We start from the raw sequence: 17,114 nt of genomic DNA, 5'->3' as shown, positions 1-17,114 counted from the left end.
GTCTTGAATGCTTCAGATCATGCAATTTCCCCTTCTCCAATATTTTTTTCGTCTGTTTGCTTTTCTGCTTCATAAATATATTGGTACAAAGTAAGCGAGCAAGAAGCAGGCTTGGTCAATGCTATTTCAGACTCAATATACTGATTGCTTTTGATGTAGATAGAGTACTAACTATTTCTTCCATGGATTACTTAGTTCAGGAGGGCACTGGCAAACTGAGAAAAGTGAATTCATTGCTAAGCTCGACTAAAATGAGTCTATGTCTCTCATGTCTCAGTGATGGAGGTTGCTTGGGAATGTTCATCAACTTATATTTACCAAGTTAAGGTCTGTATGAGAATTTGCTGATCAAGCAAATGAACCATTGTCATAGGCTTAATAGAGCAGATTTCCTGTTTTATAATAAAGCTTTCATTGTTGCCAATGCAATTCTTATTCAGTATTTTTGAGGAGAGCGTGCTCAAGAAGTCACTCACAGATTTTCAGGCAGTACTGTTGTACTGTATGGTTTTGGTTTTGTTTTGCTTTGCATTTCAGTTCAAAAGCCTAGGGCAAGAATGTGCAGAGTGAATGAGTGAAACTAAGAGGGAGAATACTGGATGGCTGAGTGTGGTGGGTTGACCCTGGCTGGGCGCCAGGTGCCCACCAAAGCTGCTCTATCACTCCCCCTCCTCAGCTGGACAGGGGGGAGAAAATATAACAAAAGGCTTGTGGGTCAAGATAAGGACAGTTTAATAAAATGAAAGCAAAGGTTGTGTGCGAAAGCAAAGAAAAACAAATGATGTTATTCTCTACTTCCCATCAGCAGGCGATGTCTAGCCACTTCGTGGGAAGCAGAGCTTCAGTATGCGCAGTGGTTGCTCTGGAAGACAAAAATGCCCCCCCCCCCCCCCCCCCCCCCGTCTCCCTTTACTTAGCTTTTATATCTGAGCTGATGTCATATGGTACGGAATATCTGTTTGGTTAGTTTAGGTCAGCTGTCCTGGTTATGTCCCCTCCCAAGATCTTGCCCAGCCCCAGCCTGCCGAGGGGGGGCAAAAATGTTGGAGAGACAGCCTCGATGCTGTGTCAGCACTGCTCAGCAGTAGCCAAAACACTGGTGTGTTATCAACACCTTTCTAGCTACCAATGCAGAGCACAGCACTATGAGGGCTACTATGGGGAGAATTAACTCCATCTCAGCCAGACCCAATACACTGAGAAAATAGTGTCATTATTTACAATGGAAAATACAGCATAAAATAAAAAATTTCCAAAATACTCCTTTGTAAGGCAGAACTCTTAGGAGGAAGAATCAGAGGAAAATGTCTTACAGTAGAGAAATCTATCGTTATTTGGATGTCTGATCAGCTGTTGGATCAGCCTCTAAGTAGCTGATCATATTCAGTGATTTGCTGTAAACTATTTCATTTAATGGTATGGGTTCTTGAGCATGAGATGGAACTAACTGTATCATGGCAGTTTTAATGGGAGAATGTGCCCATGTCTGCAGAAATTGGGATTTCATCTGTGCTGAGGAGTGCACTGGATCTGTGTTAAATAGCTATCTTGTTCATAGGGGGACATAGGAGGTGGCTGCAACAGTCAAAGGTCATCTTTCTTTTGGACAGCAGGAAGCTGGAGGTTGCAATTAAGCTCTAGGTGCTGTCGTGGTAACTTAAGTAATGTTTAAGTAAAAGTAGTTTATGCTAAATAGAGTCTGACTCTTCCTTGTTAAATGCAAAGCATAATCAGCATTCTTGTCATCCCAGTGATTCCCCCTTTGAAAAAACCTGACTCTTTCTAAGGTGCACTGTTTTGCGTGTAGGCACAAAATCTGTGCTGTTATGGTAGCCCCTTCTGCTAGATCAGTATTTCAGATTTTATGTGCAGATTTGAATAAAGCAGGAGCAAAGCATGCCCAAGGACCCTCTCTAGAGTTTCAGTATTCACAGTGAGTAGTCAGTTGCCTTTGCTAAGCAGTATTTGGTGTGTCTACATCCAAGAAAAAGACTGAATGCAGCAGACTTTATGCATGTCCTTTTTCAGCCTCTTCCTCATAGAACACATTCTTTTGACAGGAAAGGACTATCAGGAGTTACTGTCTTGCTCTTGCTCACAGTGTCTATATCAGCAGTTGCAGTGGTCTCGAGCTATAGCAGCTTAGTATTCTGCTATGAGAGAAAAAAGGTCATAATCAAATGGCAAGATGCTATAAGACTATGCCAGAGCCCTTATCTACAAGAACTTGCTACCATTTCAAAATTATTTTTTCTTAAGGTGGATTTTGTCCTGAATAATTCCTTAAATGTCACCTCTGTTGTAGTGAGTGAGTTGTGACAGATACAGAGTATACTCTGTGGTATATTAAAGATGGCTGACTTAGCAAATCCCCACCACTTTCAAGTTGCTCTGATTGAATGGTGTAATTGTCCCTTTTTGCCCTGTGAAGGGTGCGTTAAAGTTAATTTGATAGTTGTGTGGGCAGCACAAGATTCCTCTTTCTTTCTGCCCCCAAAACCCCACTTCAATTTACTGGTAGTTCGTTAAACCCTCTACCAGATTTATCTCAAAGCATTTGAAGCTGTATTTAACAATGATATTTGAAACTGACTCTTAAGTATTTCCCTTTTCTATTTTCACATGCTAACCTCTCCCAACAACACTCTAAAATTATGAAAATGAAATATAGGAAATGTCAAATTATCCACATTTCTCTTTTCTTCTTTTTGGCACTGAGCACAGTGGATCCCAGCTGTCATCTTGTCTTTTGAATGCTACCATACATAAGTTCATGCTGCACTTTTTTGTTACTGCATAGAACTTAATGCAGAACTTCCATGTTGGGTAAAAGGGGTGAAGTCAATATTTCCAGAGGGGCTCAGATAAAATACCCAAATTGTAGGAAGAGGACCTACTACTTAGTGATACATTCCCTTGTTGAGAGATGCCTTGTCTAGGTGAAGTAGAACTCCAATATTTCCTTCATTAACATCCCTTCTGCTGAAGAGACTCAAGAATTGTCAGCTCCTGCTCCGTTTGTTTTCTGATGCTGCTTCCTATAGGCAAGTTATTCTGCTGAAATTTGTAGTGGCTGGGAAGCTGGTGGCTTACTGAAGACTGAAGATTTTTATCTTGTTCTGCAATCCACCACACTGTCACATCAGACAGCGAACTCTCGTACACTAAAGAAAGTGGAGGAATTCTTTGAGTTTTCAAAAATAATTTGTAAACTAGAGTTCTCGCCTCAACCTGTAAGAATTGGTAGGAGTAGGTCAAGCCCAGGAAAACCAGGGTCGCTTAGTTCTTGGGAAAGATTTGGTATTCTATACATGTGTCAGAAAAAAGACACATGTGAATGATGTACTGTGAGATGCCTCTCCCAGTGCTTCATCACTTCCATAGACCAGAAACCAGGATCCTTGAGCCAAACAGGAAGAATAACTTTATCTTGTTATGACTGAGAGTAAACTGTGATGAGCCAAAAGGAGTTGGACAGAAGGTAAAAGATTAATATTTCAGAAGAACCAGAACACCTGACTGCATAATGGAAAACTTGAAATTAAGCTGCTAAGCTTGTGTTCTAAGCAGGTTTATAAGAATTTATGATGTTTTTGGTGTGCTAAAGCTTAGAGAGGTATCCTTTAGAGCTTCCCTCCACTCATCTTTTAAAGGGAGGGTCTTTAAGAAGAACCTTTTTCTTGGTTAATGTAGACTTTTGCTGCCCAAAATAAGCCAGGAAGTAACTTCATCGGTATTTATTGGGCAGAAAATTCAGTGCTGCTCTGAATCAAGAGTGGATTGCCAAAGAAGTCATTCATGAGTGTGTGTGTGTGTTTATGAAAGAGAGCTTTTTACCTTCAGTTTCTTCTTGCTAGTGAGCCTCTCTCCTGAGATTAGGATCTCTGGACATGGAGGATTGCTTTATGGTGAATTTGAACACAGATTTGTATCTTGAATTTGCCTTCAGACTGGATAGATTTCATACATTTCTGTGCATGCAGTTCATTCTTCAGTCATTGATGTAAACTAGATTTTGAAGATGTTCCTGAATGCTTCACTACCTCCAGAGCAAAGACTGTTTCACATCTTTCATAAATGCTAACTTCCATTTGTCCAGTAATTTCAGTTGGGGGTCCTCAGTTAGGAGCTTTAGAAACATTAACGATCTTGGCTGTAAAACACCCTTATGCAAATATAATTAACCTCATACTGCATGATGGCAAGTCTTATGCACAGAGTGACTCTTTAATTGGAGTAGGAAGAGAATCTAGTCTGCCTCATACCTGTGGTTTAACTGCAGAGCCATCTTTTTCCTATGAAGTAGAGAATTTAAATCATGACTTATCTCCAGCTCTTGCAGTATACTGTCAGAAAGCAGTGGAAGAGGAGGTTAATGGATGCCTTGCTTTTATGAGACAGGAGAAAAAAAATGGGGCCTTGGGAGGGACATCTGTCTTGTTCCATGTGCACTTAAAAGGTTTTTATTGAGGCATGAAAGGTTGCGTTGTTCCATGCTTTGTCTTTTCACTGCTTATCCAGGCAGTGATGTGCTGCCAACAATTCAATAAAGGAATTTCTCAAAATATATCCTATTAACTGATCTTCAACCTCACATATACACTATGTGGATACTCACAGAAGAGAATCGAGGAACTGATTCTTCTTTTTCCCCTTAAATCCAGAAACAGTATCTAGTGAGAGAGACAGCAACACTGAGGCAGATTTACATGAACTGTACTTGCCAGGCATACATTATTGGCAGGTGGGGGGGAGTGGGGAAGGCAAAAAAGAAAAATCCGAACAAGAGTATGAGTTTCTTAATGTTCAAAGTGTAATTTTCAACTCTGTCTTTTGAAGTGGGATGGGGAAAAAAAAAGAAATTATCAAAGAGCTTTGGAAATGTCTGTTCTATGAGTATTTTTCCTTAAATGCTTGATATATCCCAGGTGCATTTAATCAAGTTTTTGTATGTGTGAACTTCAGTGAGCAATGTCAGAGCAGAAAGGGATAATTTGGTACTGTGACTGGAGGACAGAGTAAATGAGATGGTAAGATTACCTCCAAAGCCCACTCTTCGGTTTAGTATAATAATTTAAATGATTTCTACACTGTCTGATCTACAAGGCAAAAGAAAGAAATGCAACAGAACTGACTCGAAGTCAGTAGTCTCTGGATATATGAATTCTCTGGACTTCTTTCTGCCTACTACTTTTTGTATATATTTTGAATTCTGGGAATAAGTGAGGACTTATTAGTCAAATATTGTGGGCATGTGTCTAGGTGTCTAGTGAGGTACTCAGCCTGTGGATTGACCTGGATGTACAAATTTGTGCAGTATAAACAATACTCTGATAAGTACTGGACACAAAAAAGGTTCCCAGCCTGGCCCAGAATTTGGCATAGCGCTGTCTTTGCCCTTTCATCTCCACTGGCTGCCTGACCAAAGGGACAATTCCATAATTAAGTATCAAGTTCTAGTTTGTTATCATCCTGTTCTTGCTTTGATATAAAGAAAAGATAGCAACAGAGTGACTTGAGGAACTCGTTCAAGCAAAACCTGATGTTCTGCTTCAGGTTATGAGTGTTGCAGTATCACAGGGTACTTCTGTGGGCTTTTACCTGTATAACATCAAGTGGTGTTACAGGCTTCCCATCTAAGGAATAGTAGAATGTTTGAAATTCAGGGAAACATTTCAGCTTTCGTTGCTTCTAGAGACATTTCACTGTTGAAAAATCCCACATTGGCTGACAAAGTAAGCAAGTGCTAAAACTGGAAACCATTCCTAGATTAGGAGATCCTGGACTGTGGTTTAAGCCAGTTCTTTTTTTGTCTTAATTTGTCTGTCTTGTGTTAGGTAAAATAAAGTATGTTCCCATTTTGGTATCCTTGTAATACACTGTCAACTAAGAAGTGTCCCTGCTGAGGCAAACAGTAAATTGATGGAGCTCAAGGACAGACAGTATGTGTATTTGGGAGTTTAGTTCTGACAGAGTTCATACTGAGAAATGGATTTTTACCCAGAAAGTGTGCCAGCATAGGTAAGGAAACCAGGCGGTGGTGCTGGACCCTCAGTATCAAGAGGGTGCTTACAAGCCCAACATGCCCCATCATGAGTGTCCATCCAGGGCAGCTCAGGGAGGGCTCTCTGACGTGGCTGTTTACACTGGAATGCTGCTTTTCACAGATAATACATCAATATCAATGTCAACAGTAGCTTCCTGTTTTCTGTAACAAAGCAAGCTGTGTGAATGAATGGGAAGGAGAGTTGCTGCCTCTCCAGCAGGCTCTGGGGGTCAGTACCTGTTGTGGTTTAACCCAGCCAGCAACTAAGCACCACGCAGCTGCTTGCTCACTTCCCCCCACTCAGTGGGATAGGGGAGAGAATTGGGGAAAAAAAAGGTAAAACTCGTGGGCTGAGATAAGAACAGTTTAATAGGACAGAAAGGAAGAAACTAATAATGATAATAAAGTGACAATAATAATAAAAGTGGAATATACAAAACAAGTGATGCACAATGCAATTGCTTACCACTCGCTGAACTGCCCAGTTAGTTCCCAAGCAGCTATCCCTCCCAGTTCACTCCCCCCCAGTTTATATACTGGGCATGACGTCACATGGTATGGAATACCCCTTTGGCCAGTTTGGGTCAGCTCTCCTGGCTGTGTTGCCTGCCACCTTCTTGTGTCCCTCCAGCCTTCTTGCTGGCTGGGCATAGGAAGCCAAAAAATCCTTGACTTAGTCTAAATGCTGCTTGGCAACAACTGAAAACATCAGTGTGTTATCAACATTCTTCTCGTACTGAATCCAAGACAAAACACTATACCAGCTACTAGAAAGAAAATTAACTCTATCCCAGCTGAAACCAGCATAGTACCATACAGATGTTTCACAGCTTGCAGTGTGAGCAGCTGACCATCCCTGTAGTACTTGGACTGTTGTGTAGGACACATGACAAAATCACGGTGCTAATGAAAAGCCTACATTTATATAGAAACAACCCTATTCTGCATCTGTCCATAGTATATGCAATTCCTAAAATTAGTATTATTTATCTGTCTTCCGTCTCTGTCATATGGATAGTGTGGTACTCCACAAATACAGAATTTGTAAATGTTTGATTATTTCCAGGTGCTTCTTCAGTTCCTTTGCATTCTACTATGAGAAAATGTGATGTAAATACAGGCTTTATAAGGTCTTCATCCCCATTTATTAGAAAGCATTAACATTCCATTTGCTGACTAGTATCTATTTCTCTCTGGGTGCATAGGTGTGGGGGAATGGTTTATATTTATATCTTTCTAAAAGAATCTCATGTCTCTTTGGTATGAGAGTAATTGTTCTGGAGTGCTTGTATTTAAGAACTCGTTATTCAAAAACTCGTAAACCAGGCATCTAATCAGCTTTTGAGGAAGCTTCTGAGTAATACCTTTCAGGCAATTTCCACAATCAGTTTGAGGCTTTTTGTTGCTCTGTTTGCTCTGTGCTGTTCATATTAATAGGACTTACGAACATGGGCATGGATCACCTGAATGTTTCTATAACTGCCAAAATAATTTAGTTACTGCTTTTATGCCCATGTCACGATGGATGTTTTCTGGGTGTCCAAAACACCAAAACACACAAATCCTTTCCTGTTTTGCAGTTGGATGAATTGCCTCTCTCAAGCTTCACCATCTTGCAACTTCAGGGGATCTGCTGACACCAACAGAAATGTGCTGCACTGGCTATGGAAATTCATATTTGAGGCTGCAAATCTTTATTTGGCAGAAGATGGGGAGGTTATGATTGCAATTGAGATTGTAGTTGAAATAAGCCAACTCATCAACTTATTAACTGTTGTCAGGTTGCCATGGAAGTGAGTGGCACTTCCTGGTGACACTGTCAGCAAAAGCAATTGATTAATGATGATCCATCCCTGATTTTCAGATATATGAATTGGATGTACTAGGATGAGGTTATGTTTATATGTGTACTCTGCTCTGAAGGGAGAGCTTTTTAAATCTGTCTACCTAGCAGTTCCCAACATGTTAGATGATGAAACTGGTTTTAGGATAATTTGAGGGGATAGGGGAGAGTCTTGTGCTAGTTCACTGCAAACATAAATAGCTGAGTTAGAAAAAATATGGAAAATTTGAGGAATTATTGCTTAGTGAATTCAAGTGTATTGGATGCCCCAAGTGGACATACATAGGTTAGCAGAACACTGAAGAACAAATATCTGTTTGCCTGCATGCTGGAAATGTAGGGAGGTATCCTGGCAGCCAGCCTAAATTCCTGCTTTTTAACAGTAGTACGAGATGATTTAAATCCAGGATTTCAGTTTCTGAGAGCGCTGCTCATTCAGTGTAGTGAATCGGTAAATTAGGAGGGCTCAGTGTGTGACTAACATGATAGGTGTACTTTCAGCAATTTTACTGGTTCCTCATGAAATAGAGTGACTAGTTTAGCATTCCTGTTCTTGAAGCATTAAACTGATTGGCCTAAAAATATGTAATATAAGGATAAACTCTTAGATTACCCTCTTAGCCATAGTAGAATGGGTAACAATTCTCTATAAAAGGAACAGAGGTGGCTTGAGAGTTGATCTAAAAAATGTTACCATATGACATGTCTCTTCCCCTCCCAAATACAAATCACAGTTCTTCAACTTTGCCTTTAATAACTGAAATGTTTAATAGCTGAAATAAAGCAAGCCTAACCAGAAAAAGAACTACAGGATGATCTCAAGTGCCTTTCTTGATGTGCCTCACAAAGATGTTCTGTTGTTATTGTGGTGGTAAGGATAGGCATGAGAACTGAAATTGAACATGTGAGAGACGGGTTCTTGCAAACTTTTTGCCGGAGGAAGGAAGCTATGCCTGGATGATTGCTAGCAATAATTTAGGAGTGTTCTTTTTAGACATATGTTGCAATTTTGTGACATGCATTAGCTAACAAAAGTTATTTGTGGTTGAAATGAGGGAAAGAGGAAAGCGAAGTTGTTAGAAATTGCATTAAGTACAATAGATGACATCACACCACTGTAAGTTCATGCAGAAGTAATAGTCAAGAAACTGAAATAAAAGTTTTGAAGAAGTACTTCAATAGGGCTGACCTAGCTTTCTCTGAACTCAATAAAGATCTTTCAGTTAATTTGAGGAGAGCTGGGTCAAGCCTGGTTAAACTCCATATGCTTTTTCCAGACAATGAATGGCTGAGATGAGGCTTCCTAACAGGGGAAAAAATGTCAAATGGGCCATCAGAAGAATGAAATCACGGGATATTTAAAACCTGTTAAGAAAGCCAGTGAAAGTGAGTGGTAATGATCCCAATTTTCCAGAGAGATGATAAATAGTCTAGGATCCCAAGGGACTCCTTCCTATGCTGCGTGCTGGCTTTTCTGGAGAAAGGTAACAAAAATACTTAATACACTAGTGCTGTTATTTTACAAAGGCAAACTAATGTATTTTTTTTTTCCTGAAGTAAAATGTAAATATCTTACACGTATCTAAGCTGTCTCTCTTGTACCCTGAGGTAAAACTGAGCAAGGATTATGCTTTACTCTTTCTTTTCCATATGGATGGAAAGCCATAGACATTATTGACATTTCTTGTGATGGGATGAATTTATCCCATTAGTTTTAATGCAGACAAGGTTAGAGCTGAGCCAAAGTACTGTAGATCAGCATGACAGAAGCAATAAACTTGTTCACAAAGCAGCAAAGATGTAGTGAATGGAATGCCTCTCTTACTCGATCTGCAACCCAGAGGTACTTCTGGATGAGGAGGGGTCAGCTAGTGAGCTTTAGCTGATGACACTTTTGTTTTTTTCTGTCTTCAGATATCTCAGCTTATGACAGAGACTAGTCGAGAGGGCCTGACTGAAGCAGCATTGAACCGCTACAATGCAGATAAACCCTCCTTGTACAGCTTCCCTGCTTCCCAGAGCACATATGTTGCCAGTGAAGTATCCACAGGCACCTCCGTGGCAGCATCATTTTTTGCCAGGTAAGAGAGATTTCTCAGATTTTCCTTCTCTGGAAACATAATTTCTTTCAAAGGAGATAATTCTGTAGTGAAGAAGTGGGGTTGACAGACTACAGCACACATGTTGAAACATGGCTATAGATACAGGTCTATCACAAACTTGCAGGAATTACCATGAAAATGTTGTTTAATCCACCTGTATACATTTGTCTGTAAGATGGGGATGATACTTCTACCCTCTTCTGCAAAATGTCCTTTTAATTCTTGATTTGGGTTAAGATGTGATTGTGCTCCCAAAATAATACCCGATTTAGTGACATTTTTGGAGGGGTGTATCCCTGGATGAGAAAGGCCCATCCAAGTAATTTTCTGAGATAGGCAATTAATTGTAGAGCTAACTGGAGATGGATAGTTCTGTTCGGCAGGCAACCTTCAGGCTTTATTGAATTTACTTCCATCTAAGGAAATTATGAAGATTTCCATTTTCAAACTGAAAAGTTAAGGTTTCTGATTTCAGTTTCTGTCCCTGCCATGCTGTTGAGTTGACCTGAGGGCCTAAATTCAGCCTTAGAGCACCCCTTCTGTTGAATATTCAGCCAATGTTTCAGAAAAATCTCAGCGAGATAAAGTTTCGTTAAAAAAATCTTATGACTGTCTTTATTAATTTTTCAGTAAAAATGGTTTGCTTAATCGGCATAGCAGCTAATAAGTGAAATATCCATTATCAACAATGGAAATATTTTTCTGTGCAGAAATATGCTCTGCAGGACATAATCTGCATATACTTGCAGAATATAATCTTTTTAGCCCAGTTGAATCCTTATGTAACAGAAGAAGTTGAAATAATCCTTGTGTCTTAATGCTTTTCAATAATTACAAGACTGACTTGGGAAGAGTTGTGGAAGTAATGAAATAAGAGAATAAGCTATTTTTACAGCACTTCCAATCCAGTCTAGTGAGAGATCTGAATTTCAAAACATGGAGTGAACTTTTGAGTGAACACCTCAAGCATATTCAGATTAATTTCCTACCCTTTAGAGAGCCAACTATTAGTAATTCCACATGATTCTATTTTATTTTAAAGGTAAATGGAAAACTTATGAAGTTGTTGGGCTCTATAAATCTGGAAAGAAGATTTTCCTCTCCTATTTTTCCTCACAAACATGAGGACTGCATATGTTCAGTCAGTGTCACACAAGTGAGTCATTAAGAAGATTAAGAATAGCATTTTAGAAGATCCAGTGAATATTGTTTGGGGCAGCTCTGCCATTTTTTCTCTACAGATGTGATGCTGCAATAGCAAGTGTGAATGATGACAGTGGTCTCAATTTGCTGCCCTTTTCTGTTTAACTTCAAGTTTAAATTAAAGTTGCTGAATGTACTCACATGGTAATATCTAACCAGAGTGCAGATTGGGGTTAGCACATATTTTAGCATGAATTGATTTATGAAGATGGTTTAACTCATTTGTTCTTCATTGTTTCACTGTTTTATGCTGAGAGAATTCATTTGCTCTTAATATACTCTGCTGAAATGTAGGAAACTAATTAAATTTACTCAAAATCCGTAGAGTGTATCACAGCATTTTAAGAAGAACTCTTAAGTTTCTAGCTGATGGTTTGAATTCTTGGGTGTGCTTGGCCCAGCAGAGATCTCATGTTTAGACTGTTTATTTTTAAACTGTACTTAGCAATACAAAAATGCCTGGTTCAGTTTGGGGTATTGCATAATTACATTAACATCACTTATATAAGTCAGTTTTGTTCTGGACTTCAAGTTATATCATCTGCTGACAGTTTGAGCAGCAAATCCAAGTCAGTCATTCACTGCTTGACCTTTTGACAAGAAAATGCGCAACTTGTTTTCAAAATGTGCATCTCATTAATTTTTGTCTTACAACTTATGTGTCTATTTGCATTTTTGTAAAGTGGTGGTAAGAAGCGTAAAAACCCACATGTATGTGTATTATGAAATACAAAGTAGAAGGCAGTGGTTGTCAAACTCATTAATGTGGTGCGCTGTTTACAATATGAAACAGTCATTTGTACCAGGCATATGAATTCTAACCTTTTGCTTTTTCTGATTGTAAGTGGCACATGGAGTACTGACTAGCAGCTATGCCTGTTTTTTTTTGAACGTGTGTCACATATCATGTTTTCATGGTCAGTAAGTAAGAAATTATTACACAACCAGGGAAATTTGCTAATGTGAAGTTGAAGTTGGAAGTAGAAGAGTAGGAAATATTCTTTTGAAATTTGAATAATGTCCCACAGTATTCCACTCTAAGTGCCCAACAAGGAAAGCAAACCTCAGATGAGGTTCAGATATGAAAGTCATCTATCATCAGGAAAAAACCCAATTAACTAAAATGCTGCAGTATGGAAGAAATGTCAAGGCATCCATGGGAACTTTTGGTTGTAATTACTTGAGAAGCATCAGGAGTGCAATACTGGGAGCTCATAATTTTTCTGTTCTCAGGCACTACTAGCCTAACAGTGATACTCACTTAACTGGCTTACAGCTGGCATTGAGCCATGGAGAAGTGTCTGAAGGCCACAGTGACTTTCAATCTTTTGAAAAGCCAGGAGACTTATCAGTTGTCTCAGTACTTGACTGTTATGTTTCATGATCTATAGCTGACAGATTTCCAAGCCAGCTAAAGGGGCTGCAACCTGTGAATTGTCATTTGTCGGGATATCACTGCAAGAGAACTTATGATATGTCAGGATTCCCATGGGACAGTATGTGAGAGTTTTAAAGGAACAAACATTGAAAACTGTCCAAAGTGCTCTGCTGGTAGGCTTATGAATAATGGATGATATAGGTATGAATAATGAATTTCTAATGGTGATTCTGACACAGAAACTGAATTCAATTGATTGTACTTCTAAAGATAAACACCAAATTTGCCTTTCTGTTCAGGGTTATCACTCATTTTTGTCTCAGATATCCTCCAATCCATGCTAATTTACCATCATCTTGCCTTTTAGTACACATTTGTGATTAAAATAATTCATTTAGTGAATGTGAAATAATGGTAAGATTCTTTACACAAAAAGACCATTTTAGGATTTTTACATGAGTAAAGTTTTGCCTCCAGTTTGGATCTTTGTCATAAGACGCACTGCATTTTTGGGCCATCGCAGTCTCAGGTGTACTAACCTCTTGCCTTGTGTCCTCCAAGCGCAATGTAGGAGTGTGCCATCTCCAGTTAAGAGAGAAGTAATATGCTGGTGCTGATGATGCCAAAGAACTGAGGGAAGGGCCTTCCATTGCTCATCTCCCTGGTATCTTTGTAAAGCTCTAGGAGGTCAAGGGGCATTGTACTGAACCTTGTTCCTATCTATGCTGGTTTCTACATGGAGAAAATTTCTGGGACTCTGACTTCAGCTTTGGCCTGGCTACTCCATAAACAAGCCTGCCCTTCTGAATAAAACTTCTCTGTTGTGACTGGGCTGTAGAGTTTTAATAGTCTCTCAAAGGGTGGTAGCATGGTGCAGGAACTAGAACTCAAAACTGGACTAGAGCTTTTCAATACAATACCTAAAAGTTTTTGGGATCTTGGTATTCTTCCTTGTTTGCCTTGTCACAGTAAGCTTGCTTTCTTGGAAAGGAAAAACTTTTATTGCATCAGGACAAAGGAGAAACTTAAAAGCCCATTTCACTTTGGACCTCAAAAAAAGGTAAAAATTTTTGAGAAGGAGATATTTTTAAATGGTAGTCTTGAAAATTGTTTCCTGTTGCTGGTCAGGAAATGTAACAGTGTATCTTGAACAAAAGCCCGCCTCGGTCTGAAATCAGATATAGTCATATTTGGATTAATTGAGCCTAATGGGAATATAGATAATCTTGAAAGTAGCCTGAAAAATCTGTTCTAGGGATCATTTTCCATGTCTTTATGCAGCTTGAACACTAAGCAGGGCCACACAATGCTACTGTTGTAGGTGTAGCAAGGCATGTTTTCCAAATGAAATGCAGAAATGTCTGGATTTTTTAAAAACTTCTTATTTTGAGACAAAATAAGAATAGAAAACCTTAGCTTCATGTATAACTGACATGTAGCTACTCAGCATGGGATAAGCTCTAGTTACAATTACCTCCATTCTTGGAAAAACTGCTGGTGACCCTTTCCACACTCATTCTCCATCCCAGTGTGGTTTGGCAGCTGGGGGAGGAGGAGGTGAGGCAATGCCTTACTGGCAAGGGGTATTGCGAATGTTGTGTTCAAAATGCTGCTGAATGCTCCACAGATTTCCCTTCCACTCCTGAGAATCTTTTTTGAATCTTTTTAAAAATTCTGGTACATATTGCATGAACCACAAAGCTTTTAGGAGGACAGTATTTGTGGGTCCCTCTTGTTAAAGCCACTGTGCTGTTCTGATGACTTAGCACTCCAGAGACCCCAGAATCTCATGCCTCACTGTTTTTTTGCATGTATGTGATAAACTGTCAGCTTATCACGCAACTTTTGATGATTGCTGGTTTTCCTTATAGGTGCAATATTATGTGACTTTTGTTGAAACTTAAAGTAATAAGCTAGTCTGCACAATCTTTCTGCTGATGGGGAAAATTTTTAAAGCCCAAAGGCTTAGAATCCAGGAACACCAGGGCTTTTCCTTAAGGGCTCTGTATTGGTTTAAATTAGTCATACCATTTTAAGGTCCTGGCTTGAATTTTTCGGAGGTCTGGGGGAAGTTCACAAAAACAAACTTTTCCTGGCATTGCAACAGAGGGTTTGTCAGAACACAGGCAGCAAAAGCAGGTAAGAAACAGAGGCAGCAGCTAGTAGAGAAGGAAATGGGTTGGAGTGGGTGTCCCTGTACCACAGAGCGCAGCTTTGGCTTGGGAAGCTCCGTGGGAGAAGCATTTGTTTTGTATCAGTAGTCTGGCTGTAAGTGGTGTAGCTGAAGTGTTATGCTAGCAGATGTGGAGCCAGGTCTGGAATCTCCCAGAGGGTGAAAGCTGCTTGTCCTGTGCCTTTCTGAAGAAAGTTCTGTTGAAGTTTTAAATGTTTTTAAATGGTCTGAACTGCAGATGACTCGGATGATAGTGCTTTTTCATGAACTGCTCTTTCAAGCCATGCAGTGGTTCCCTGGTTTAGGCACTGCTTGAGAAGTCCTCGATGTCAAATATTGGTGACCTCAACATCCCTAAGAGAAAATTATTTTCTGAGACTTGGGTGAAAACATATTTTGGTTTCTTGCTGTCTAAACTATGCAGAACCTAACAAGATTTTCTTTCATTAGCTGAACAAACTAAACTTAATGGTTAAATTGCAGTCAGTCTCAGACATTTTGAAGAACTATATATTAACAACCCTGATCAGAATTTCTACTCTTTTCCCTCATCCTCATCATATACTGCATAAGAAATACGTAAAAAGGGGAATGTTAAGATAAAAGATCCATAGACTGTCTTTCAGTAGGAATGCTGGCAGCAAGTTTTAAAACATCTGTAAATAATTTTCACAAATATTTCTACCTTCAAAGCCTGTCTTGGGGCTGACTAGTAGGGGAAATTTCAATCACAATGATCTCAGTCAACCTGAAAGACCATGAAACAAATTTTTAAAATTGGCACCTAGGTTTGAGTGCACAACTTCAGGGGCTGTTTTTTCATATTTGCTCAACATTCATCAGAAATGTAGAAGATCTATGTTCATAGTCACTGCTTTTCTGTGCTCCCTATTACTGTGAGAGCCCCAACTAACAGGCCATTTCTGCTTCCTGTTGTTGGTGTTATTTCATGTGTATAAAGTAAATGCCAACCAAAAGGGAATCTTGACTCTCCTGCAGCCAAAGGTGGCTGGCAGTTGGGGCATAAAGAATACTCTTTTTCTATGGTTCAATGTAAACAAAATAAAAATGTCCTAGCAGGAAAGACACTGTGAGCTACGTGCAAGAATAGCCAGTGCCTAGTAGTAGAGGGAATGATCTGATACAGAATAAAAAAATTAGGACTTAAGTGCCACATCTGGATGAGGGAAAGCAAAGATATTTGAATGATTTCTAATTTTGCATAGTAGTTCTATCTTGGGTGCCAAACAATTTCCAGTGATTGTTTTTTTTTTTCCAAAGCTGACACATTCCCCATGGCAGTTTTGTTTGAATCTGTTCATATCTTTTGATTACAAAAAGGTTCAGCAACAAGATTCCAGACAAGGTCCATTTTTAATAGGAAGTCTGTAGGGTACATGTCCGAAACCATGGTGTTTGAATCTTTAGATACTTGCATGCTGCTGCTATTTAAACAAAAACTTAAGAAAATGTGTCCACATTTAGGCCTGGGTTGGAAATCTAGTTGTGATATGTTTAATTTGGCATTGGGCTATAAACAGAAATAATTTGAACCTTCATGCCAATTAGATCCACTGTATGTTGGCTGCAGATCAATAGCTTTTATTCATAGCTCAAAATACAGATAATGCACCCTGATTTTTAAACAGGATTTTGGGAGCGTTCCATGGAGCTACAAAAAGAAGTAAGCTAAAATTACCCTTAGATTATCATAGAATACTATACTTGCAGGGGTGTGCCATCTGCTTAGCCTCAAAGTGCATAACTGATAAAAAGGATGTAAATCTTCCTCATGTTCCCAGTGTCAAAGTAATCCACTTCAGATGTACAGGGGCGTTTACCTTAAGTTAACAAATATAGTTTTCTGGACTAAACGTGTTTTAAAAATAATTATTTAGAACAATGTAAAGTAAAAGATTACTATCCAGGAACAATTTATTGACCATTGAACAGAGAAATTAAGATTCCAATACACAAAAGGTATGTTACTTTGATGATATGTCCGTATTGAAATATGCTACACCTGCTTCTGTGCACTGCACAAAGTGAATGTTTTCTGATCTGCATTTGCCCCACATATGGTATGTTTAGTATTGATGGTAATGGCAATCACTGAATAATGTTGTTATTGAAATGGTCATCAAGATTTCGAGTTTCTTGTGTAACTAGCCTTTCAGAGCCTTGAGAAATCTTGATAATTTTCTAAGTAAAGCTCTCCTTTCTTCCCTTTGTCTTTGGGAAGTTTTGAGATACTATGTTGTTTCTCTGTGATGCTGTCCCCAATTCCGTGTTATGAATATCTGGAACTATAAAGCAAAGAACACATACCATGAAATTTTTTGTGCTTAAGAGATTATTTTAAAATAGAT

The 17,114-nt window shown here is 39.1% G+C and overlaps 1 protein-coding gene across 1 annotated transcript in view; it reads left to right on the top strand.

Moving 5' to 3' along the window:
- KIF26B (kinesin family member 26B) overlaps positions 1-17,114 on the top strand; it is a 312,315-nt gene that overhangs the window by 116,056 nt on the left and 179,145 nt on the right. The window contains exon 4 of the mRNA XM_075043158.1: positions 9,804-9,970. Within this exon, the coding sequence (XP_074899259.1) occupies positions 9,804-9,970 (167 nt within the window). The remainder of the gene's footprint in view (positions 1-9,803; positions 9,971-17,114) is intronic.

The sequence above is a fragment of the Buteo buteo genome, chromosome 12 (genome assembly GCF_964188355.1).
Source record: "Buteo buteo chromosome 12, bButBut1.hap1.1, whole genome shotgun sequence".
NCBI classification, from domain to species: Eukaryota; Metazoa; Chordata; class Aves; order Accipitriformes; family Accipitridae; genus Buteo; species Buteo buteo.
This window is presented reverse-complemented; position numbering and strand designations above follow the sequence as displayed.